Source organism: Leptodactylus fuscus, chromosome 6, assembly GCF_031893055.1.
Source record: "Leptodactylus fuscus isolate aLepFus1 chromosome 6, aLepFus1.hap2, whole genome shotgun sequence".
Taxonomy (NCBI): domain Eukaryota; kingdom Metazoa; phylum Chordata; class Amphibia; order Anura; family Leptodactylidae; genus Leptodactylus; species Leptodactylus fuscus.
The window spans coordinates 183,112,766-183,137,299 of NC_134270.1; the positions used below are offsets into that span (position 1 = coordinate 183,112,766).

Here is a 24,534-nt window from a genome sequence, read left to right on the forward strand (position 1 = left end):
ACTACTGACTGATCTAACAGTGTGACAGACAGACAGAGGGACTCCTTTCTCTCTCTATCACTGCACTGATACACATTATGTACTACTGACTGGTTTAACAGTGTGACAGAAAATGGGACTCCTATCTCTCTCTATCGTTGCACTGATACACATCATGTACTACAGACTGGTCTAACAGTGTGACAGACAGACGGACTCCTATCTCTCTCTATCACTGTACTGATACACATCATGTACTACTGACTGGTATACCATTGTGACAGACAGAGGGACTCCTATCTCTCTCTATCACTGTATTGATACACATCATGTGCTACTGACTGGTCTAACAGTGTGACAGACAGACAGATGGACTCATATCTCTTTCTATCACTGGACTCCCTCTGTCTGTCTGTCACACTGTTATACCAGTCAGTAGTATATGATGTGTATCAGTGCAGTGATAGAGAGAGATAGGAGTCCCTCTGTCTGTCTGTCACACTGTTATACCAGTCAGTAGTACATGATGTGTATCAGTGCAGTGATAGAGAGAGATAGGAGTTCCTCTGTCTGTCTGTCACACTGTTAGACCAGTCAGTAGTACATGATGTGTATCAGTGCAGTGATAGAGAGAGATAGGAGTCCCTCTGTCTGTCTGTCACACTGTTATACCAGTCAGTAGTACATGATGTGTATCAGTGCAGAGATAGAGAGAGATAGGAGTCTTCTCCGTGCAGCATCCCCGTGGCGTCTTCCGGCTGGAATTCACTCTGCTTATGCATTGGGGCCTAGGCCGCAGAGTGAATTCAAGCCGGAAGATGCCGCGGGGATGCTGCACAGAGAAGACTTCTAAAGGTAAGAGAAGAAGCAGCGTTGATTGGCAGAATGTATAGCATGTATAGAATGTATAGCATTCTGCCAATCAATGCTGGTTCTGCATCGAACCTTAAACTCCAAACAGCTAGTAGTGTTTGATCGAGTACGAGTATTTCGAATACCGTAGAATTCAATCGAACACCTACTCACTCATCTCTAATGGGAGTCCTTCTGTCTGTCTGTCACACTGTTAGACCAGTCAGTAGTACATGATGTGTATCAGTGCAGAGATAGAGAGAGATAGGAGTCCCTCTGTCTGTCACACTGTTATACCAGTCAGTAGTACATGATGTGTATCAGTGCAGAGATAGAGAGAGATAGGAGTCCCTCTGTCTGTCACACTGTTATACCAGTCAGTAGTACATGATGTGTATCAGTGCAGAGATAGAGAGAGATAGGAGTCCCTCTGTCTGTCACATTGTTATACCAGTCAGTAGTACATGATGTGTATCAGTGCAGTGATAGAGAGAGATAGGAGTCCCTCTGTCTGTCTGTCACACTGTTAGACCAGTCAGTAGCACATGATGTGTATCAGTGCAGTGATAGAGAGAGATAGGAGTTCCTCTGTCTGTCTGTCACACCGTTAGACCAGTCAGTAGTACATGATGTTTATCAGTACAGTGATAGAGAGAGATAGGAGTCCCTCTGTCTGCCTGTCACACTGTTATACCAGTCAGTAGTATATGATGTGTATCAGTGCAGAGATAGAGAGAGATAGGAGTCTTCTCCGTGCAACATCCCCGTGGCGTCTTCCGGCTGGCATTCACTCTGCTTATGCATTGGGGCCTAGGCTGCAGAGTGAATTCAAGCCGGAAGATGCCGCGGGGATGCTGCACAGAGAAGACTTCTAAAGGTAAGAGAAGAAGCAGCGTTGATTGGCAGAATGTATAGCATGTATAGAATGTATAGCATTCTGCCAATCAATGCTGGTTCTGCATCGAACCTTAAACTCCAAACAGCTAGTAGTGTTTGATCGAGTACAAGTATTTCGAATACCGTAGAATTCAATCGAACACTACTCGCTCATCTCTAATAGGAGTCCTTCTGTCTGTTTGTCACACTGTTAGACCAGTCAGTAGTACATGATGTGTATCAGTGCAGAGATAGAGAGAGATAGGAGTCCCTCTGTCTGTCACACTGTTATACCAGTCAGTAGTACATGATGTGTATCAGTGCAGAGATAGAGAGAGATAGGAGTCCCTCTGTCTGTCACATTGTTATACCAGTCAGTAGTACATGATGTGTATCAGTGCAGGGATAGAGAGAGATAGGAGTCCATATGTCTGTCTGTCACACTGTTAGACCAGTCAGTAGCACATGATGTGTATCAGTGCAGTGATAGAGAGAGATAGGAGTCCCTCTGTCTGTCTGTCACACTGTTAGACCAGTCAGTACTACATGATGTGTATCAGTGCAGTGATAGAGAGAGATAGGAGTCCCTCTGTCTGTCTGTCACACTGTTATACCAGTCAGTAGTACATGATGTGTATCAGTGCAGTGATAGAGAGAGATAGGAGTCTTCTCCGTGCAGCATCCCCGTGGCGTCTTCCGGCTGGAATTCACTCTGCTTATGCATTGGGGCCTAGGCCGCAGAGTGAATTCAAGCCGGAAGATGCCGCGGGGATGCTGCACAGAGAAGACTTCTAAAGGTAAGAGAAGAAGCAGCGTTGATTGGCAGAATGTATAGCATGTATAGAATGTATAGCATTCTGCCAATCAACGCTGGTTCTGCATCGAACCTTAAACTTCAAACAGCTAGTAGTGTTTGATCGAGTATGAGTATTTTGAATACCGTAGAATTCAATCGAACACCTACTCACTCATCTCTAATGGGAGTCCTTCTGTCTGTCTGTCACACTGTTAGACCAGTGAGTAGCACATGATGTGTATCAGTACAATGATAGAGAGAGATAGGAGTCTCTCTGTCTATCTGTCACATTGTAGACCAGTCAGTAGTACATGATGTGTATCAGTGCAGTGATAGAGAGAGATAGGAGTCCCTCTGTCTGTCTGTCACACTGTTAGACCAGTCAGTAGCACATGATGTGTATCAGTGCAGTGATAGAGAGAGATAGGAGTCCCACTGTCTGTCTGTCACACTTTTATACCAGTCAGTAGTACATGATGTGTATCAGTGCAGGGATAGAGAGAGATAGGAGTCCATATGTCTGTCTGTCACACTTTTATACCAGTCAGTAGTACTTGATGTGTATCAGTGCAGGGATAGAGAGAGATAGGAGTCCCTCTGTCTGTCTGTCACACTGTTAGACCAGTCAGTAGCACATGATGTGTATCAGTGCAGTGATAGAGAGAGATAGGAGTCCCTCTGTCTGTCTGTCACACTGTTAGACCAGTCAGTAGCACATGATGTGTATCAGTGCAGAGATAGAGAGAGATAGGAGTCCCTCTGTCTGTCTGTCACACTGTTATACCAGTCAGTAGCACATGATGTGTGTCAGTGCAGTGATAGAGAGAGATAGGAGTCCCACTTTCTGTCACACTGTTATACCAGTCTGTAGTACACGATGTGTATCAGTGCAGTGATAGAGAGAGATAGGAGTCCCACTGTCTGTCTGTCACACTGTTAGACCAGTGAGTAGCACATGATGTGTATCAGTACAATGATAGAGAGAGATAGGAGTCTCTCTGTCTATCTGTCACATTGTAGACCAGTCAGTAGTACATGATGTGTATCAGTGCAGTGATAGAGAGAGATAGGAGTCCCTCTGTCTGTCTGTCACACTGTTAGACCAGTCAGTAGCACATGATGTGTATCAGTGCAGTGATAGAGAGAGATAGGAGTCCCACTGTCTGTCTGTCACACTTTTATACCAGTCAGTAGTACATGATGTGTATCAGTGCAGGGATAGAGAGAGATAGGAGTCCATATGTCTGTCTGTCACACTTTTATACCAGTCAGTAGTACTTGATGTGTATCAGTGCAGGGATAGAGAGAGATAGGAGTCCATGTGTCTGTCTGTCACACTGTTAGACCAGTCAGTAGCACATGATGTGTATCAGTGCAGTGATAGAGAGAGATAGGAGTCCCTCTGTCTGTCTGTCACACTGTTAGACCAGTCAGTAGCACATGATGTGTATCAGTGCAGAGATAGAGAGAGATAGGAGTCCCTCTGTCTGTCTGTCACACTGTTATACCAGTCAGTAGCACATGATGTGTGTCAGTGCAGTGATAGAGAGAGATAGGAGTCCCACTGTCTGTCACACTGTTATACCAGTCTGTAGTACACGATGTGTATCAGTGCAGTGATAGAGAGAGATAGGAGTCCCACTGTCTGTCTGTCACACTTTTATACCAGTCAGTAGTACATGATGTGTATCAGTGCAGAGATAGAGAGAGATAGGAGTCCCTCTGTCTGTCACACTTTTATACCAGTCAGTAGTACATGATGTGTATCAGTGCAGGGATAGAGAGAGATAGGAGTCCATATGTCTATCTGTCACACTGTTAGACCAGTCAGTAGCACATGATGTGTATCAGGACAGTGATAGAGAGAGATAGGAGTCCCTCTGTCTGTCACACTGTTATACCAGTCAGTAGTACATGATGTGTATCAGTGCAGTGATAGAGAGAGATAGGAGTCCCTCTGTCTGTCTGTCACACTGTTATACCAGTCAGTAGTACATGATGTGTATCAGTGCAGTGATAGAGAGAGATAGGAGTCCCTCTGTCTGTCTGTCACACTGTTATACCAGTCAGTAGTACATGATGTTTATCAGTGCAGTGATAGAGAGAGATAGGAGTCCCTCTGTCTGTCTGTCACACTGTTAGAGCAGCGCCCCACGCTGGGTGTTTCATTGTAGTGATGTGCCAGTGTTAATGTGTACAGAAATCAATCTGAACTGTTTCTTTGACCCAGAACAGACATTTGCACCACACACTGCTCGGTTTCTATGTATCTGGCATATCTGACATATTTTATTTGCCATAATCCAGCGACGTTATATAAGCGGCCTCTTTAATTGTTTTATTTTCCTATAAATTGTAATATAAAATTTATCCGGTGCATTGTGCTAATAACCAGGCTGTTACCCCCGGCCGCCCTCGGCATAGCCACAGCCAGATCCGCTCCTGTCACATTCACATTACTAAGGAGTTAGGCAGAGTCCCGGGAGCCTCCGAGGGTCAAACACAACCATTTATTTGTACATTCAGTTCAGAATTTATCAATGTGTCATCTCTAATCAGTAACTAAGAAGTGAGAGCCGAAAAACTCAACCGGCCTAAGAACACCGATCAGTCGCTCAGCCAAGCAAGCCCCAGTCATTGGATGGAAAGTCATGAACATCTGCGAGACAGACGGTAACGCTCAGAGCAACGCGAAGCGGCAATGTCTTCTGTCCCTCAGGTGTGTGGCCGGACAGGAACAGGAGACATCATCTGGGTGCACAAGGGTTGTAACAAGGGTCGTAACAAGGGTTGTAACATATCGGGTTTACTTGAGGAATTTGGACTGGAGATGGTGCCATGTAAGATCCAGGACTTGGACCCATAAAAGGAATTGTGGGAAACACTAAAATAAAGAAAAGGAACCAAAACAAACAGGAAACAAGCGATTAAAGAAGGAATCTCAGCCTGGACAGAATACTTGTACGACTGAAGGAACGTGTTGAGTCTTTGCACAGATAAATACACATTTTATAAGATTTCCACCCATAGACGTTTCTCTTTCCCTGCAGAAGATGCTTATGGATCTGGATACACATCGCCCAGACACTGCCAGGTTGTCTTCTCTTTGAGATGACTAAGAGTCCAGGTTAAAGGGCTTGTGCCATCTCAGCATGGAGATCACTGGGGTCAGGACCTTACTGATCAGGACAATGAGGGATTTATCTTCCATGATCTGATTGGTGCCAGGATCGGGCAGCTCATTCAATGCTCCATTCGGCTATCTCCAGTGAGTAGGACCGGCATTAAGGAAGGAGGGGGGTGAAGTGAGGCAATTGTCCAGGGTCCTTGTCCCCAAAGGGGCCCTCGGGACATGGAGCCTGATGACCTTCCTTTATAATACTCTGACTCCAAAGTATACTATAATAATAGCACTGAGGGCGTCTGTAAGGCCACTGTGCAGCATTATACAAGGGGAGGGGGCCCTCTGGAGGACATGTTATATTCTACTGGGTCTCTGTTGAGTATTACACTTGGCGGGGGCCTCTGGAGGGCATGTTATACAGTGTGGGGCCACTGTAGCATTATACTGCAGGAACCTCTCTGGGCAGTATATTATATATATATAGTATATTGTGTGGGCCACTGTGAGGCTCTGGGGATCATATTATATATAATGTGGGGCCACTATGGGGGGGCTCAGGGGAGCATTTTATACTATGTGGTGCCACTGTGCATCATTATATACTATGTGGGACCACTGTGGAGCATTATATACTATGTGAGGCCGCTGTGGAGCATTATATACTATGTGAGGCCACTGTGCAGCATTATATACTATGTGGGGAAACTGTGGAGCATTATATACTATGTGAGGCCGCTGTGGAGCATTATATACTATGTGAGGCCGCTGTGGAGCATTATATACTATGTGGGACCACTGTGGAGCATTATATACTATGTGAGGCCACTGTGCAGCATTATATACTATGTGGGTAAACTGTGGAGCATTATATACTATGTGGGGCCACTGTGGAGCATTATATACTATGTGAGGCCGCTGTGGAGCATTATATACTATGTGAGGCCGCTGTGGAGCATTATATACTATGTGAGGCCGCTGTGGAGCATTATATACTATGTGAGGCCGCTGTGGAGCATTATATACTATGTGGGGCCGCTGTGGAGCATTATATACTATGTGGGACCACTGTGGAGCATTATATACTATGTGGGACCACTGTGGAGCATTATATACTATGTGGGACCACTGTGGAGCATTATATACTATGTGAGACCACTGTGGAGCATTATATACTATGTGAGACCACTGTGGAGCATTATATACTATGTGGGGCCACTGTGGAGCATTATATACTATGTGGAGCATTATATATTATGTGAGGCCGTTGTGGAGCATTATATACTATGTGGGAAAACTGTGGAGCATTATATACTATGTGGGGCCGCTGTGGAGCATTATATACTATGTGAGGCCGTTGTGGAGCATTATATACTATGTGGGACCACTGTGGAGCATTATATACTATGTGGGACCACTATGGAGCATTATATACTATGTGAGGCCGCTGTGGAGCATTATTTACTATGTGAGGCCGTTGTGTAGCATTATATACTATGTGGGAAAACTGTGGAGCATTATATACTATGTGAGGCCGCTGTGGAGCATTATATACTATGTGGGACCACTGTGGAGCATTATATACTATGTGAGGCCGCTGTGGAGCATTATATACTATGTGAGGCTGTTGTGGAGCATTATATACTATGTGGGAAAACTGTGGAGCATTATATACTATGTGAGGCTGCTGTGGAGCATTATATACTATGTGGGACCACTGTGGAGCATTATATACTATGTGAGGCCGCTGTGGAGCATTATATACTATGTGAAGCTGTTGTAGAGCATTATATACTATGTGGGAAAACTGTGGAGCATTATATACTATGTGAGGCCGCTGTGGAGCATTATATACTATGTGAGGCCACTGTGGAGCATTATATACTATGTGGGACCACTGTGGAGCATTATATACTATGTGAGGCCGCTGTGGAGCATTATATACTATGTGAGGCTGTTGTGGAGCATTATATACTATGTCGGAAAACTATGGAGCATTATATACTATGTGAGGCCGCTTTGGAGCATTATATACTATGTGAGGCCGCTGTGGAGCATTATATACTATGTGGGGCCACTGTGGAGCATTATATACTATGTGGGGCCACTGTGGAGCATTATATGCTATGTGGGGCCGCTGTGGAGCATTATATGCTATGTGGGGCCGCTGTGGAGCATTATATACTATGTGGGGAAACTGTAGATGGCACAGGGGAGCATTTTATACCGTGGAGCATTATATACCATGTGGAGCATTCTGTGCTGCAGAATATGTCGCCATTATATAAATACAAGAAACATATAATGTGTTTGTAGGCTGTTTGGGGGAGACAGCTCATACTCACGTCCGGGTTTGCTAAGTGCACTGCCAGCTTTGTCGATTATACTTGTTACTCCCTTAAAGATGTCTCCCAATAACGTCTGTGTCTCGGCTTTGCTGTTCTGTTCTCGCAGACCGTTGATCTCCTCCTCCAGCATTTCATGTTTGTTCTTGAACCCTCTCTCCAGCATTTCTTTTTGTTCCTAAAAAGGCAAATTTGGATTGAGGATTACAAATGGCGGATATCTGAGGGCAAAGAAGGATCCCCACCAGGCGAGGGCAAAGTAAGAGTAGAAGATGAAAGCAGCGCTTCTCTCCAGAAACACGTTACCATCTCAGCTATTACCTGCAGCTTCTCTTGTATCAGCCATTCATTTTCCTTCTTCATTTTCTCGCTTTCCTCGCTCATCTTCTTCTCCAGCATCTCCACATGCATCTTATAACTTTGCTCTTTGTTCTCCAGGTTCTCCTGAATCTCCATGTTGGCCTTTTCCAGGATCTCCTTGTCTCGTGCGGCCGCTTCTGCCCGGGATCTCTGCTCTGGAGACATAAATGGACATGGCCTCTATGTTGTCCCCATATATAATACAGAGGTTAGATGTCATATGTATACTTTGTGTGATTGTATATTATATACGGCAATGCTGCATCCACTGATCTATGGGAAGACTCCACAAAAGACAGAAGTCATCACATTGTTATGGTGTGGTCAGGGGCAAGGCTATAGGCTCATGGGCAGCGGAGAATGACTTCAGCTTGGGCACCACCTCTCATACTTCTTATGACACCCCAACTCTAATTTTCCTTTCTACCCACCCATCTCACCCTTGTTTCACTGATATTGTGGTTGGTCCAGAGGTTTAGAAGTTGTTAATATAATTGGTTCAGTTAGTGGATAGTCAGTAGTTGGTTCATTGGGTTAATGGTTGGGTCAATGATTTAGTCATTGGTTATGTGGTTGTTCAGTGACTTAATGGTTCGCCAGTAATCAGTTCAGTGAGTTAGTAGATTTTCGGTGAGTTAGTAGTCGGTTTACTGCGTTAGTAGTTGGTTCAGCGAGTTAGTAGTCAGTTCAGTGAGTTAATAGCTGGATCAGTTAGTTAGTAGTTGGTTCAGCGAGTTAGTAGTTGGTTCAGCGAGTTAGTAGTTGGTTCAGCGAGTTAGTAGTTGGTTCAGCGAGTTAGTAGTTGGTTCAGCGAGTTAGTAGTTGGTTCAGCGAGTTAGTAGTTGGTTCAGCGAGTTAATAGTTGGTTCAGTGAGTTAGTAGTTGGTTCAGCGAGTTAGTAGTCCGTTCAGTGAGTTAATAGCTGGATCAGTTAGTTAGTATTTGGATCAGTGAGTTAGTAGTTGGTTCAGTGAGTTAGTAGTTGGTTCAGTTAGTTAATAGCTGGATCAGTTTGTTAGTATTTGGATCAGTGAGTTAGTAGTTGGTTCAGCGAGTTAATAGTTGGTTCAGCGAGTTAGTAGTTGGTTCAGCGAGTTAGTAGTTGGTTCAGCGAGTTAGTAGTTGGTTCAGCGAGTTAGTAGTTGGTTCAGCGAGTTAGTAGTTGGTTCAGTGAGTTAATAGTTGGTTCAGTGAGTTAGTAGTTGGTTCAGCGAGTTAGTAGTCAGTTCAGTGAGTTAATAGCTGGATCAGTTAGTTAGTATTTGGATCAGTGAGTTAGTAGTTGGTTCAGCGAGTTAGTAGTTGGTTCAGCGAGTTAATAGTTGGTTCAGCGAGTTAGTAGTTGGTTCAGCGAGTTAGTAGTTGGTTCAGCGAGTTAATAGTTGGTTCAGCGAGTTAGTAGTTGGTTCAGTGAGTTAATAGTTGGTTCAGTGAGTTAGTAGTTGGTTCAGCGAGTTAGTAGTCAGTTCAGTGAGTTAATAGCTGGATCAGTTAGTTAGTATTTGGATCAGTGAGTTAGTAGTTGGTTCAGCGAGTTAGTAGTTGGTTCAGCGAGTTAGTAGTTGGATCAGTGAGTTAATAGTTGGTTCAGTGAGTTAGTAGTTGGTTCAGTGAGTTAGTTGTTGTTTCAGCAAGTTAGTAGTCAGTTCAGTGAGTTAGTAGTCGGTTCAGTGAGTTTGTAGTTGGTTCAGTGAGTTAGTAGTTGGTTCAGTGAGTTATTGGTCAGTTCAGTGAGTTAATAATTGGATCAGTTATTTAGTAGTCGGATCAGCAATTTAGTAGTTGGTTCAGTGAGCTAGTAGTCGGTTCAGTACTTGCTTCAGTAGGTCAGTTGGTTGAGTGGTTTAGGGCGTTAGTTCAGCAATCGGTTGAGTAGGTCAGTGGTTAGTGTGGTGGTTTAGTGGTTGATCAGAGTTGCATTGGGTCAATGGGTCCAATCTCAGCTTGGCTTCCATGGCTTGGAGACATCTCTTCTACTTTCTGCAGCTGCACTAATATCTTACCGGCCAATTTCTTTTCCTTTTCTTCCAGACTTTTATCCGCTATCAGGATGGTGGACTCCACAGTCTCTTTTTCCTTGAGAAACTCCTGAAAGACTTCCAGAGACTGTGGAGAGATCAGATATTCATACAGGTGTTATAGGATATAGTAAAGCAGAATGACTGGTCTACAGAATATTCCAGAAGTTACAACTAAGGACAGAATCTATACAAAGTGTATCAGTAATGGGAGGGGCCTTTTATGGGTTGTAATACATTTAGCAATACAAATAATACAAAGCAGGTTGGGATCACTTCTCCTCACCTTTACCCCTTTCCCTTTGACCTTCATATAATTCTCCTCCAATGACTTCTTCTCTTCGAGGAATATCTTATACCCCCCGGGCACAGAGAACTTTCCTTCCCTTATTCCTTCCTCCAGACTCACACTCAGCTCCTGCAGTAAGACTCTGCACTTTGTCTCGGACGCCTCTTCATTTCTCAGTAGATACGTTGCCTTTTTATGGTCCAACACTTCCTACAGGAGAATAAAATGAAAGGGGTGGTCCGAGTTATGAACAAAAGACCCAAGGACTGTGAGCTTTAGGCAGAGAGAACATCTGCTTTAGCCACTGACTAGGAGACCCATCCATTTCCAAGATGCCATCAAAAAGGCAAACAAACAAGTGTGTCCTATCCCTTCTCTTACCAGCAACTTGAGTTGGAATTCTTGATTGTCATCCTTAAAAGAAAGCTTCATGAAGACCTTCAAGGCTTGTGAGTGACATTCCTTGTCCAGGCTTAGAAACTCTTCTTGTGTCTCCGTTGGAAATTTACTTCCATATTGAGTCATCATCTCCTCGTACTTAGATAAAGCTTCTTCTATGGCTCGAGAATTCTCAATCTTTGCCAAAGCGACAACAGCATTTTCCAAAGAAGGAATGGACCCGCTACGAATGGACTCCACGTAGGAGACGGCGATATCTCCAAGACCTAATGACATAGAAGAATAAGGATAAGATTATTCAGATGCAGAAGATGATGTAGAGCACTGTAATGTCATACCCCAGGGTGAGGACTCACCTCTCCCGGTCACACCAAAGACTGAGGACTTACCTCTCCCGGTGATCGTGTACCCTCCTGATAGGGTTTTAACTGAACTATTCTCATAAATGTATGAACAGAATTTCCTTGTCTGTTGTACAAATATTGGGTTCAGCTGAGAACACTCCATATTGTCCAGGTTCTGGAGATCGTCCCTAGATGCCGGCCGATCAAACACAAAACACTTGTGGGAATGGAAGAAATGGTGGAGACACTCCCGGGGGAGGTTGTAATTTCTTATCTGTGGATTCAGACCTAGAAATAGATGATAGAGGTGAATAAGTGTCCTCAAGGTTTAGCACAACCCTCTTGTCAGATTCCTTGACTGGATTTTCTAAACTTGCTTTGGTAATGTACAAAGACCATTCTCCGCACTATAAGATCTCCTAGCGAGCTCTGCTAGACTTTGTCTATCCTTGAGGTCATATTGGTTGGATCACTGAGGGTCAACATGCCAAATACTAACAATTACAATCATTACAGAATTAGATCTGGGGTCTAAAGTGGATCTTACATATCAGATTTGATGATCGGCTGAAGTGGCAGATTTGTGGTCCAGACATAAAGCTGGAAACATTTGTCACACCTGAACATCAACTGAAGTTACTTATAACTAGGGATGGGCAAACCAATTCTGATGCAACCAAAATTGACTCAAATTTTCAAAAAAGCAAACCAATTCTGATCACACCAAAATTTACTCAAATTTTCCAACTTGACTGACTTGAAATGCTTGGGGTTTGTCACCCATAAAACACTATTATACTTTGGGTTCTTCTCACAAGTGAAGGCCATGGGGCGGTACAACAACATATCAAACAGTTATACTCTCCTTCTCTCACTGCTCTTGAGTATCATCGCAGTTTTTGGACTTTTTCTTTGGGTTGATGTCATTGGCAACTCCATGTACCCAGGACGCCTGTCACACCGGAGTGCCAGACATCAGCCAGAGGACTCCTAGGTAGGGTTGAGATATCAGGATCGTTTTTAAAATCTGATTTCCAATCATTTTCCATCTGCACCCGATCCCAATGCAATTCAATGGGATTTTCTTTAATGATCAAATATCGGATTTTAAAAATGATCCTATTCACTACACAGCATGGAGTCCAAAAATTGAACGCTTCAATTTTTAGATTCCATGCTGTGTAGTGATTGAAAAAAAATCTCCCAGCTACTTAGTCTCCCTCACTTACCTGCACAGAATTGCTGCCGCTCCCCGTTCTCTCCTAAGCCACAAGCCCCGCCTACTCCCAGCATCTCTAACACTAGCCTGGGAGGCGGGGGCTCACACGGCGCTCTGAAGGCATGTGAAGGAGAAAGAAGAGGAGCAAGAAGAACTGGGAGCGGCAGCGAATCTGTGCAGGTAAGTTGAGCAATCGGTATTGGAATTCCGTTCCTGATCTTTTTTAGACAGGATTGGAACCCGATCACGATCGTGAAATTTACTCGATTGCCGATTGGGATCCAATCTTTTCTGATCCCGATTGCTTAACCCTACTCATAGGAAATGTGAATTTGACCCTAAAGAAACCAGAAGGCTCGAAAGAAATCACATGAGGTTCACCCATCTCTAGTCATAACCAAAATTGTGTTTTTTTGACCAATATTTGTTCCAGACAAATGCTCGCAACGTTACATCTAATGTGTATGGGCAGTTTTATTTTGGCCTTGGCCAGGGTCAATACCTCAGAGTCACATGCATACCTGGCTTCAGCTTCAGGGCGTTTCTCAGATATTCATCTTCGGTGATTTCCTTCCCGTTCAGTTGCAGCTGAAGAGTGAAATCTCGGACGCACCAGATGAAGGACGGGAAATATCTCTTGAACTCGGATGAATCGTCTTGTAACTCCTCCTGCTCAGAAGATTTCACTTTTATCTTCTCGGTAAGTTCTGTGACATAACTCGGAGGAATTAAGGAGCAAAATATGTAAAACAGTTATCAGTCACACAAACCTAAAGAGGGTTTCAAGAAGTAAGGTGGAATTTCTTCCCCTGCCCCGGTTCTCCATTTGGTTGAATTTTTTAATTTTTTTACTGTCATTGGGCGAACCTCTCAAGTTTCGTTTCAGGTTTTCCGAGCCAGTCTCAATCATGGGTGTAACTTGAGAGGTGTATCGGGGCCCAGAAGCCTTAGGGGGGCACTGGCATCAGTATTGAGATTGCAGCTTCCATCTGGCCCATAAGCCAATGAGACCCTCAGATTACCGAACTGCACTAAGGTGGATTAAACTCCTCAGCACCCAGAACCATCACTATGAAGAATTCTCTGTAGGATCAGGTAGGGGGCCTGGACACAAGATTCCCCCGGGGCCCACAAGAATTTAGTTACATCACTGGTCCCAACATTCATTTTGTTTCAATAAATTTGTTCCGAATCTGTTAGGGCTGCTCTACTGACTGTATCCAATATGGCGTCCGCACCTCCCCAGGCATAGTAGGGGGGTGCAGGGGGTAACATATAGCTGTTCTAATGTACATTTGGTGCCCTAACAAACATACATTGGGCCGTCTACACTGACTAGTGGCTCGGCAGGGTCTATGAAGCTTCTGGTCACTTGGTCACCCTGTGGGATCAGTCTGCCCAGAATAATTCTAAAAAGTTTTTGTTTAATTGGAAACCGCAACTTTTAAGAAAACTTGAATCCGCCCATCTTTAGTTATTACCAGATTTAGCAGGTAAGTTCCATCCTGGCAGGTAATAACATTTGGTGTATAAGTCTAACCCCGTACATTCCACCTTCATGAACTGCAACCCTCAATCCAAAACTTTTACAGTCGGTCACATTCACACGGTCAGTGTTTAACACTGTTCACTCCCTGTTACTAAGGAGGATCTGTCTTTAGAAACCATCAGTTTCAGGACACGAAAACAGTGAGTGGAGTGGGGAGGGTCAGGACTCTTTTCACGGCTTTTACGTGTTTACACACAGCATTAGACTACACAGAGAGGAGTCTTCACCATCTCACAGTGAGTAAGGAGAGTCTGTCTACTTGTATCTACTCCTGACTAGCTGCTTGTGTTATTGCTGACGGGATGTTAGTCATAGACTGCAGGAGTTTTCTGGATTTTGCTCAGATTTCTCTTTTTTTTCTGTGTCAGATGTAAAGGATACTGGAGCTGCTCCATGGCCTGCTGGTCAATGGTCCCCATACTGTTATATACAAAGGTGCTGCTGAGAAGAACCGCCAGGGCGAAGATCCAGGAGTCATTCTGACTGTTCCCCTGAAATACAATAAAGGGGGGTGGGGTGGGTTAAAGAATAAAACTGGGACAACAGCAAAATATGAAGAATTTCCATAGTAGGGCAGTAATCCTGTCCTTAGGATAAGTCATCAATATCTGATTGTGGGGTCTGACAGCTGGGACCCCTGCAGATCAGCTGTAAGAAGAGACCACAACCTTCTAGTGAGCGCTGCCGTCTCTTTACAATGGTGTACATAGTGGTCTCGCTTATCATTGCAGCTCAGCCCTATTCACTTGACTGGGACTGAACCGCGGCTACCCTGTGACATCACATTCTTCAGACAGCTGATGGGCATGGTGCCCGGTGTCAGCCCCCTGTCGATGACCTATAAGTATGTAACGCCCAGAAAACCTCTTTAGATCGTGGCCCCATGGGATGGAAACGCTGCAATCTGAAAAATTGCAGCATCTTAAAGTAATGGCAAAGTGGATGGATTCTAGCGAATCCCTTGTCCACCTTGCTGTAAAAACCGCTTGCGGACATGCTACTATTTACAAAAACGGTGCGGTTTTAGAAATCACAGCATGTCAATTATATTCACGGAAATGCTGATGGTTTCCCCATAGGTATAATTGTAACAGAAAGTCTGTGAACCTTCTGTCTAATGCGCTGTGATAAGAATCGCAATGCGTTGCCGCCACGGTTTTTCCTGCAGTACTTTATTGCTGTAGGATGTGCTATGGGGCCTTATCCTAAATTACCGTCCTCCTAGGCTTTTATGTATACAGCTCCACATACTGACCTTCTCCACATCGCCCAGTCCTTCTGTATCCAGCAGTACGAGGGTGTGATCAGGTATCACAGGGTGGGGAACGCACCACATCCAGATACCTGTAGTCATAGACTGGACTGTCGATCCCAACGAGAACCCTGTATGGAGAGACAGATATATATATATAAGACCCTCCGAATACAAAGACCCCAAAGCACTAGTCATTGTCCAGAGTTTAGGTTCTATTCACACCGTGTTTTGAGGTCACTTTGAAGCCACTGACCATTCCAGGGTCCATTAGATAATTATGGGATGTCCTGTGTATTTTTACGTTTATAGCGCACAATAAGCCGGCAGACCACACTATCACATAATATAGGAAAGATGGATAAAAGCCGATTTATTATTATTTATCCGGGGGATAGGACAAGGTCAGATCATCCAGAGCCAACATCAAGAGTCTCAGAGGTGTCCTCTACTATACAGTATAACAGGATCCTCTACTATATGGTATAACGGGATCCTCTACTATACGGTACAACAGGATCCTCTACTATACGGTATAACAGGATCCTCTACTATACAGTATAACAGGGATCCTCTACTATATGGTATAACAGGATCCTCTACTATACAGTATAACAGGATCCTCTACTATACAGTATGACAGGATCCTCTACTATACAGTATAACAGGATCCTCTACTATATGGTATAACAGGATCCTCTACTATACGGTACAACAGGATCCTCTACTATACGGTATAACAGGATCCTCTACTATACAGTATAACAGGGATCCTCTACTATATGGTATAACAGGATCCTCTACTATACAGTATAACAGGGATCCTCTACTATACAGTATAACAGGATCCTCTACTATACGGTATAACAGGGATCCTCTACTATACAGTATAACAGGGATCCTCTACTATACAGTATAACAGGATCCTCTACTATACAGTATAACAGGGATCCTCTACTATACAGTATAACAGGATCCTCTACTATACGGTATAACAGGATCCTCTACTATACAGTATAACAGGGATCCTCTACTATACAGTATAACAGGGATCCTCTACTATATGGTATAACAGGATCCTCTACTATATGGTATAACAGGATCCTCTACTATACGGTATAACAGGATCCTCTACTATACGGTATAACAGGATCCTCTACTATACAGTATAACAGGATCCTCTACTATACGGTATAACAGGATCCTCTACTATACAGTATAACAGGGATCCTCTACTATACAGTATAACAGGATCCTCTACTATACAGTATAACAGAATCCTCTACTATACAGTATAACAGGGATCCTCTATTATACAGTATAACAGGATCCTCTACTATACAGTATAACAGGATCCTCTACTATACAGTATAACAGGATCCTCTACTATACAGTATAACAGGAATCCTCTACTATACAGTATAACAGGATCCTCTACTATACAGTATAACAGGATCCTCTACTATACAGTATAACAGGATCCTCTACTATACAGTATAACAGGAATCCTCTACTATACAGTATAACAGTATCCTCTACTATACAGTATAACAGGATCCTCTACTATACGGTATAACAGGATCCTCTACTATACGGTATAACAGGATCCTCTACTATACGGTATAACAGGATCCTCTACTATACGGTATAACAGGATCCTCTACTATACGGTATAACAGGATCCTCTACTATACGGTATAACAGGATCCTCTACTATACAGTATAACAGGATCCTCTACTATACAGTATAACAGGATCCTCTACTATACAGTATAACAGGATCTTCTACTATACAGTATAACAGGATTCCCTGCTATACAGTATAACAGGATCCTCTATTATATGGTATAACAGGATCCTCTACTATACAGTATAACAGGAATTCTCTACTATACAGTATAACAGGAATCCTCTACTATACAGTATAACAGGATCCTCTACTATACAGTATAACAGGATCCTCTACTATACAGTATAACAGGATCTTCTACTATACAGTATAACAGGATTCCCTGCCATACAGTATAACAGGATCCTCTAATATACGGTATAACAGGATCCTCTACTATACAGTATAACAGGGATCCTCTACTATACAGTATAACAGGATCCTCTACTATACAGTATAACAGGGATCCTCTACTATACAGTATAACAGGGATCCTCTACTATACAGTATAACAGGATCCTCTACTATACAGTATAACAGGATCCTCTACTATACAGTATAACAGGATCCTCTACTATACAGTATAACAGGATCTTCTACTATACAGTATAACAGGATTCCCTGCTATACAGTATAACAGGATCCTCTAATATACGGTATAACAGGATCCTCTACTATACAGTATAACAGGGATCCTCTACTATACAGTATAACAGGATCCTCTACTATACAGTATAACAGGAATCCTCTACTATACAGTATAACAGGATCCTCTACTATACAGTATAACAGGATCCTCTACTATACAGTATAACAGGGATCCTCTACTATACAGTATAACAGGGATCCTCTACTATACAGTATAACAGGATCCTCTACTATACAGTATAACAGGAATCCTCTACTATACAGTATAACAGGATCCTCTACTATACAGTATAACAGGGACCCTCTACTATACGGTATAACAGGATCCTCTACTATACGGTATAACAGTATCCTCTACTAAACGGTATAACAGGATCCTCTACTATACAGTATAACAGGATCCTCTACTATACAGTATAACAGAGATCCTCTACTATACGGTATAACAGGATCCTCTACTATACAGTATAACAGAGATCCTCTACTATACGGTATAACAGGATCCTCTACTATACGGTATAACAGGATCCTCTACTATACGGTATAACAGGATCCTCTACTATACGGTATAACAGGATCCTCTACTATACAGTATAACAGGGATCCTCTACTATATGGTATAACAGGATCCTCTACTATACGGTATAACAGGATCTTCTACTATACGGTATAACAGGATCCTCTACTATACGGTATAACAGGATCCTCTACTATACGGTATAACAGGATCCTCTACTATACAGTATAACAGGAATCCTCTACTATACAGTATAACAGGATCCTCTACTATACAGTATAACAGGGACCCTCTACTATACGGTATAACAGGATCCTCTACTATACGGTATAACAGTATCCTCTACTATACGGTATAAAAGGATCCTCTACTATACAGTATAACAGGGATCCTCTACTATACAGTATAACAGGATCCTCTACTATACAGTATAACAGGAATCCTCTACTATACAGTATAACAGGATCCTCTACTATACAGTATAACAGGGACCCTCTACTATACGGTATAACAGGATCCTCTACTATACGGTATAACAGTATCCTCTACTAAACGGTATAACAGGATCCTCTACTATACAGTATAACAGGATCCTCTACTATACAGTATAACAGAGATCCTCTACTATACGGTATAACAGGATCCTCTACTATACAGTATAACAGAGATCCTCTACTATACGGTATAACAGGATCCTCTACTATACGGTATAACAGGATCCTCTACTATACGGTATAACAGGATCCTCTACTATACGGTATAACAGGATCCTCTACTATACAGTATAACAGGGATCCTCTACTATATGGTATAACAGGATCCTCTACTATACGGTATAACAGGATCCTCTACTATACGGTATAACAGGATCCTCTACTATACGGTATAACAGGATCCTCTACTATACGGTATAACAGGATCCTCTACTATACAGTATAACAGGAATCCTCTACTATACAGTATAACAGGATCCTATACTATACAGTATAACAGGGACCCTCTACTATACGGTATAACAGGATCCTCTACTATACGGTATAACAGTATCCTCTACTATACGGTATAAAAGGATCCTCTACTATACAGTATAACAGGGATCCTCTACTATACAGTATAACAGAGATCCTCTACTATACAGTATAACAGAATCCTATACTATACAGTATAACAAGATCCTCTACTATACAGTATAACAGGGATCCTCTACTATACAGTATAACAGGATCCTCTACTATACAGTATAACAGGTTCCTCTACTATACAGTATAACAGGATCCTCTACTATACAGTATAACAGGATCCTCTACTATACAGTATAACAGGTTCCTCTACTATACAGTATAACAGGATCCTCTACTATACAGTATAACAGGAATCCTCTACTATACAGTATAACAGGAATCCTCTACTATACAGTATAACAGAGATCCTCTACTATACAGTATAACAGGATCCTCTACTATACAGTATAACAGGGATCCTCTACTATACAGTATAACAGGATCCTCTACTATACAGTATAACAGGATCATCTACTATATGGGATAACAGGATCCTCTACTATACGGTACAACAGGATCCTCTACTATACAGTATAACAGGGATCCTCTACTATACAGTATAACAGTATCCTCTACTATACAGTATAACAGGATCCTCTACTATACAGTATAACAGGATCCTCTACTATACAGTATAACAGGATCCTCTACTATATGGTATAACAGGATCCTCTACTATACAGTATAACAGTATCCTCTACTATACAGTATAACAGGATCCTCTACTATACGGTATAACAGGATCCTCTACTATACGGTATAACAGGATCCTCTACTATACGGTATAACAGGATCCTCTACTATACGGTATAACAGGATCCTCTACTATACGGTATAACAGGATCCTCTACTATACGGTATAACAGGATCCTCTACTATACAGTATAACAGGATCTTCTACTATACAGTATAACAGGATTCCCTGCTATACAGTATAACAGGATCCTCTATTATATGGTATAACAGGATCCTCTACTATACAGTATAACAGGAATCCTCTACTATACCGTATAACAGGAATCCTCTACTATACAGTATAACAGTATCCTCTACTATACAGTATAACAGGATCCTCTACTATACAGTATAACAGGATCCTCTACTATACAGTATAACAGGATCCTCTACTATACAGTATAACAGGATCCTCTACTATACAGTATAACAGGATCCTCTACTATACAGTATAACAGGATCCTCTACTATACAGTATAACAGGATCCTCTAATATACGGTATAACAGGATCCTCTACTATACGGTATAACAGGATCTTCTACTATACAGTATAACAGGATCCTCTACTATACGGTATAACAGGATCCTCTACTATACGGTATAACAGGATCCTCTACTATACAGTATAACAGGAATCCTCTACTATACAGTATAACAGGATCCTCTAATATACGGTATAACAGGATCCTCTACTATACGGTATAACAGGATCTTCTACTATACAGTATAACAGGATCCTCTACTATACAGTATAACAGGATCCTCTACTATACAGTATAACAGGGACCCTCTACTATACGGTATAACAGGATCCTCTACTATACAGTATAACAGGGATCCTCTACTATACAGTATAACAGAGATCCTCTACTATACAGTATAACAGAATCATCTACTATACAGTATAACAAGATCCTCTACTATACAGTATAACAGGATCCTCTACTATACAGTATAACAGGATCCTCTACTATACAGTATAACAGGAATCCTCTACTATACAGTATAACAGGGATCCTCTACTATACAGTATAACAGGGATCCTCTACTATACAGTATAACAGGATCCTCTACTATACAGTATAACAGGATCCTCTACTATACAGTATAACAGGATCCTCTACTATACAGTATAACAGGATCCTCTACTATACAGTATAACAGGGATCCTCTACTATACAGTATAACAGGATCCTCTACTATACAGTATAACAGGAATCCTCTACTATACAGTATAACAGGATCCTCTACTATACAGTATAACAGGGATCCTCTACTATACAGTAGAACAGGTTCCTCTACTATACAGTATAACAGGATCCTCTACTATACAGTATAACAGGATCCTCTACTATACAGTATAACAGGAATCCTCTACTATACAGTATAACAGGAATCCTCTACTATACAGTATAACAGGGATCCTCTACTATACAGTATAACAGGATCCTCTACTATACAGTATAACAGGATCCTCTACTATACAGTATAACAGGGATCCTCTACTATACAGTATAACAGGATCCTCTACTATACAGTATAACAGGAATCCTCTACTATACGGTATAACAGGATCCTCTACTATACAGTATAACAGTATCCTCTACTATAGAGTATAACAGGATTCTCTACTATACAGTATAACAGGAATCCTCTACTATACAGTATAACAGGATCCTCTACTATACAGTATAACAGGAATCCTCTACTATACAGTATAACAGGGATCCTCTACTATACAGTATAACAGGATCCTCTACTATACAGTATAACAGGATCCTCTACTATACAGTATAACAGGAATACTCTACTATACAGTATAACAGGAATACTCTACTATACATTACACTTCTCACCATTCTTCTGTCCGGCCAGTCTGTTCATTAGATAAGACTTCCCAGTCCGATATTTCCCGACTATGGCCACAACAACCACCTTCTGAGTAATGGCGGATAAGATCTCCAGAGCCGCCTGATTCACTTGGATTGTCCCATCTTCATGGTTCTCTATTAAACACACCGGACGCTCCATTACTGGGGAATCTGTAAAGGAAGAACATACGAGAGATAGACATGATAAAAAAAGAAAATAAAAAAACAAACAAACAGTATCACAGGGTAACCTTACTGATCTAGAGTTACATGCGGTATTATGCTCCAGAGCTGCGCTCACTATTCTGCTGGTACAGTCACTGTGTACATACATTACATTACTTATCCTGTATTATACCCCAGAGCTGCGCTCACTATTCTGCTGGTACAGTCACTGTGTACATACATTACATTACTTATCCTGTATTATACTCCAGAACTGCGCTCACTATTCTGCTGGTGCAGTCACTGTGTACATACATTACATTACTTATCCTGTATTATACTCCAGAACTGCGCTCACTATTCTGCTGGTACAGTCACTGTGTACATACATTACATTACTTATCCTGTATTATACTCCAGAACTGCGCTCACTATTCTGCTGGTGCAGTCACTGTGTACATACATTACATTACTTATCCTGTATTATACTCCAGAGCTGCACTCACTATTCTGCTGGTGCAGTCACTGTGTACATACATTACATTACTTATCCTGTATTATACTCCAGAGCTGCGCTCACTATTCTGCTGGTGCAGTCACTGTGTACATACATTACATTACTTATCCTGTATTATACTCCAGAGCTGCGCTCACTATTCTGCTGGTGCAGTCACTGTGTACATACATTACATTACTTATCCTGTATTATACCCCAGAGCTGCGCTCACTATTCTGCTGGTACAGTCACTGTGTACATACATTACATTACTTATCCTGTATTATACTCCAGAGCTGCGCTCACTATTCTGCTGGTGCAGTCACTGTGTACATACATTACATTACTTATCCTGTATTATACTCCAGAACTGCGCTGACTATTCTGCTGGTACAGTCACTGTGTACATACATTACATTACTTATCCTGTATTAAACTCCAGAGCTGCGCTCACTATTCTGCTGGTGCAGTCACTGTGTACATAGATTACATTACTTATCCTGTATTATACTCCAGAGCTGCGCTCACTATTCTGCTGGTACAGTCACTGTGTACATACATTACATTACTTATCCTGTATTATACTCCAGAGCTGCGCTCACTATTCTGCTGGTGCAGTCACTGTGTACATACATTACATTACTTATCCTGTATTATTCTCCAGAGCTGCGCTCACTATTCTGCTGGTACAGTCACTGTGTACATACATTACATTACTTATCCTGTATTATACTCCAGAGCTGCGCTCACTATTCTGCTGGTGCAGTCACTGTGTACATACATTACATTACTTATCCCGTATTATACTCCAGAGCTGCGCTCACTATTCTGCTGGTGCAGTCACTGTGTACATACATTACATTACTTATCCTGTATTATACTCCAGAGCTGCGCTCACTATTCTGCTGGTGCAGTCACTGTATACATACATTACATTACTTATCCTGTATTATACTCCAGAGCTGCGCTCATTATTCTGCTGGTACAGTCACTGTGTACATACATTACTTATCCTGTATTATACTCCAGAGCTGCGCTCACTATTCTGCTGGTGCAGTCACTGTGTACATACATTACATTACTTATCCTGTATTATACTCCAGAGCTGCGCTCACTATTCTGCTGGTGCAGTCACTGTGTACATACATTACATTACTTATCCTGTATTATACTCCAGAGCTGCGCTCACTATTCTGCTGGTACAGTCACTGTGTACATACATTACTTATCCTGTATTATACTCCAGAGCTGCGCTCACTATTCTGCTGGTGCAGTCACTGTGTACATACATTACATTACTTATCCTGTATTATACTCCAGAGCTGCGCTCACTATTCTGCTGGTACAGTCACTGTGTGCATACATTACATTACTTACCCTGTATTATACACCAGAGCTGCGCTCACTATTCTGCTGGTACAGTCACTGTGTACATATATTACATTACTTATCCTGTATTATACTCCAGAGCTGCGCTCACTATTCTGCTGGTGCAGTCACTGTGTACATACATTACATTACTTATCCTGTATTATACCCCAGAGCTGCGCTCACTATTCTGCTGGTACAGTCACTGTGTGCATACATTACATTACTTATCCTGTATTATACTCCAGAGCTGCGCTCACTATTCTGCTGGTGCAGTCACTGTATACATACATTACATTACTTATCCTGTATTATACTCCAGAGCTGCGCTCATTATTCTGCTGGTACAGTCACTGTGTACATACATTACATTACTTATCCTGTATTATACTCCAGAGCTGCGCTCACTATTCTGCTGGTACAGTCACTGTGTACATACATTACTTATCCTGTATTATACTCCAGAGCTGCGCTCACTATTCTGCTGGTGCAGTCACTGTGTACATACATTACATTACTTATCCTGTATTATACTCCAGAGCTGCGCTCACTATTCTGCTGGTACATACATTACATTACTTATCCTGTATTAAACTCCGGAGCT

General features: G+C 42.1%; 1 protein-coding gene across 1 annotated transcript in view; it reads right to left on the reverse strand.

The window, feature by feature from the left end:
• Positions 1-5,002: 5,002 nt before the first annotated feature.
• Positions 5,003-24,534, reverse strand: part of LOC142209054 (guanylate-binding protein 3-like) — a 39,879-nt gene continuing 20,347 nt past the window's right edge. Inside the window, exons 2-12 of the mRNA XM_075277998.1 lie at positions 21,887-22,072; positions 15,403-15,530; positions 14,529-14,638; positions 13,120-13,316; positions 11,425-11,667; positions 11,018-11,301; positions 10,634-10,846; positions 10,333-10,435; positions 8,291-8,484; positions 7,970-8,147; positions 5,003-5,387 (exon numbers count right to left, since the gene is read on the reverse strand). Of these exons, the coding sequence (XP_075134099.1) occupies positions 5,251-5,387; positions 7,970-8,147; positions 8,291-8,484; positions 10,333-10,435; positions 10,634-10,846; positions 11,018-11,301; positions 11,425-11,667; positions 13,120-13,316; positions 14,529-14,638; positions 15,403-15,530; positions 21,887-22,061 (1,962 nt within the window). The 5' untranslated portion in view covers positions 22,062-22,072 and the 3' untranslated portion in view covers positions 5,003-5,250. The remainder of the gene's footprint in view (positions 5,388-7,969; positions 8,148-8,290; positions 8,485-10,332; positions 10,436-10,633; positions 10,847-11,017; positions 11,302-11,424; positions 11,668-13,119; positions 13,317-14,528; positions 14,639-15,402; positions 15,531-21,886; positions 22,073-24,534) is intronic.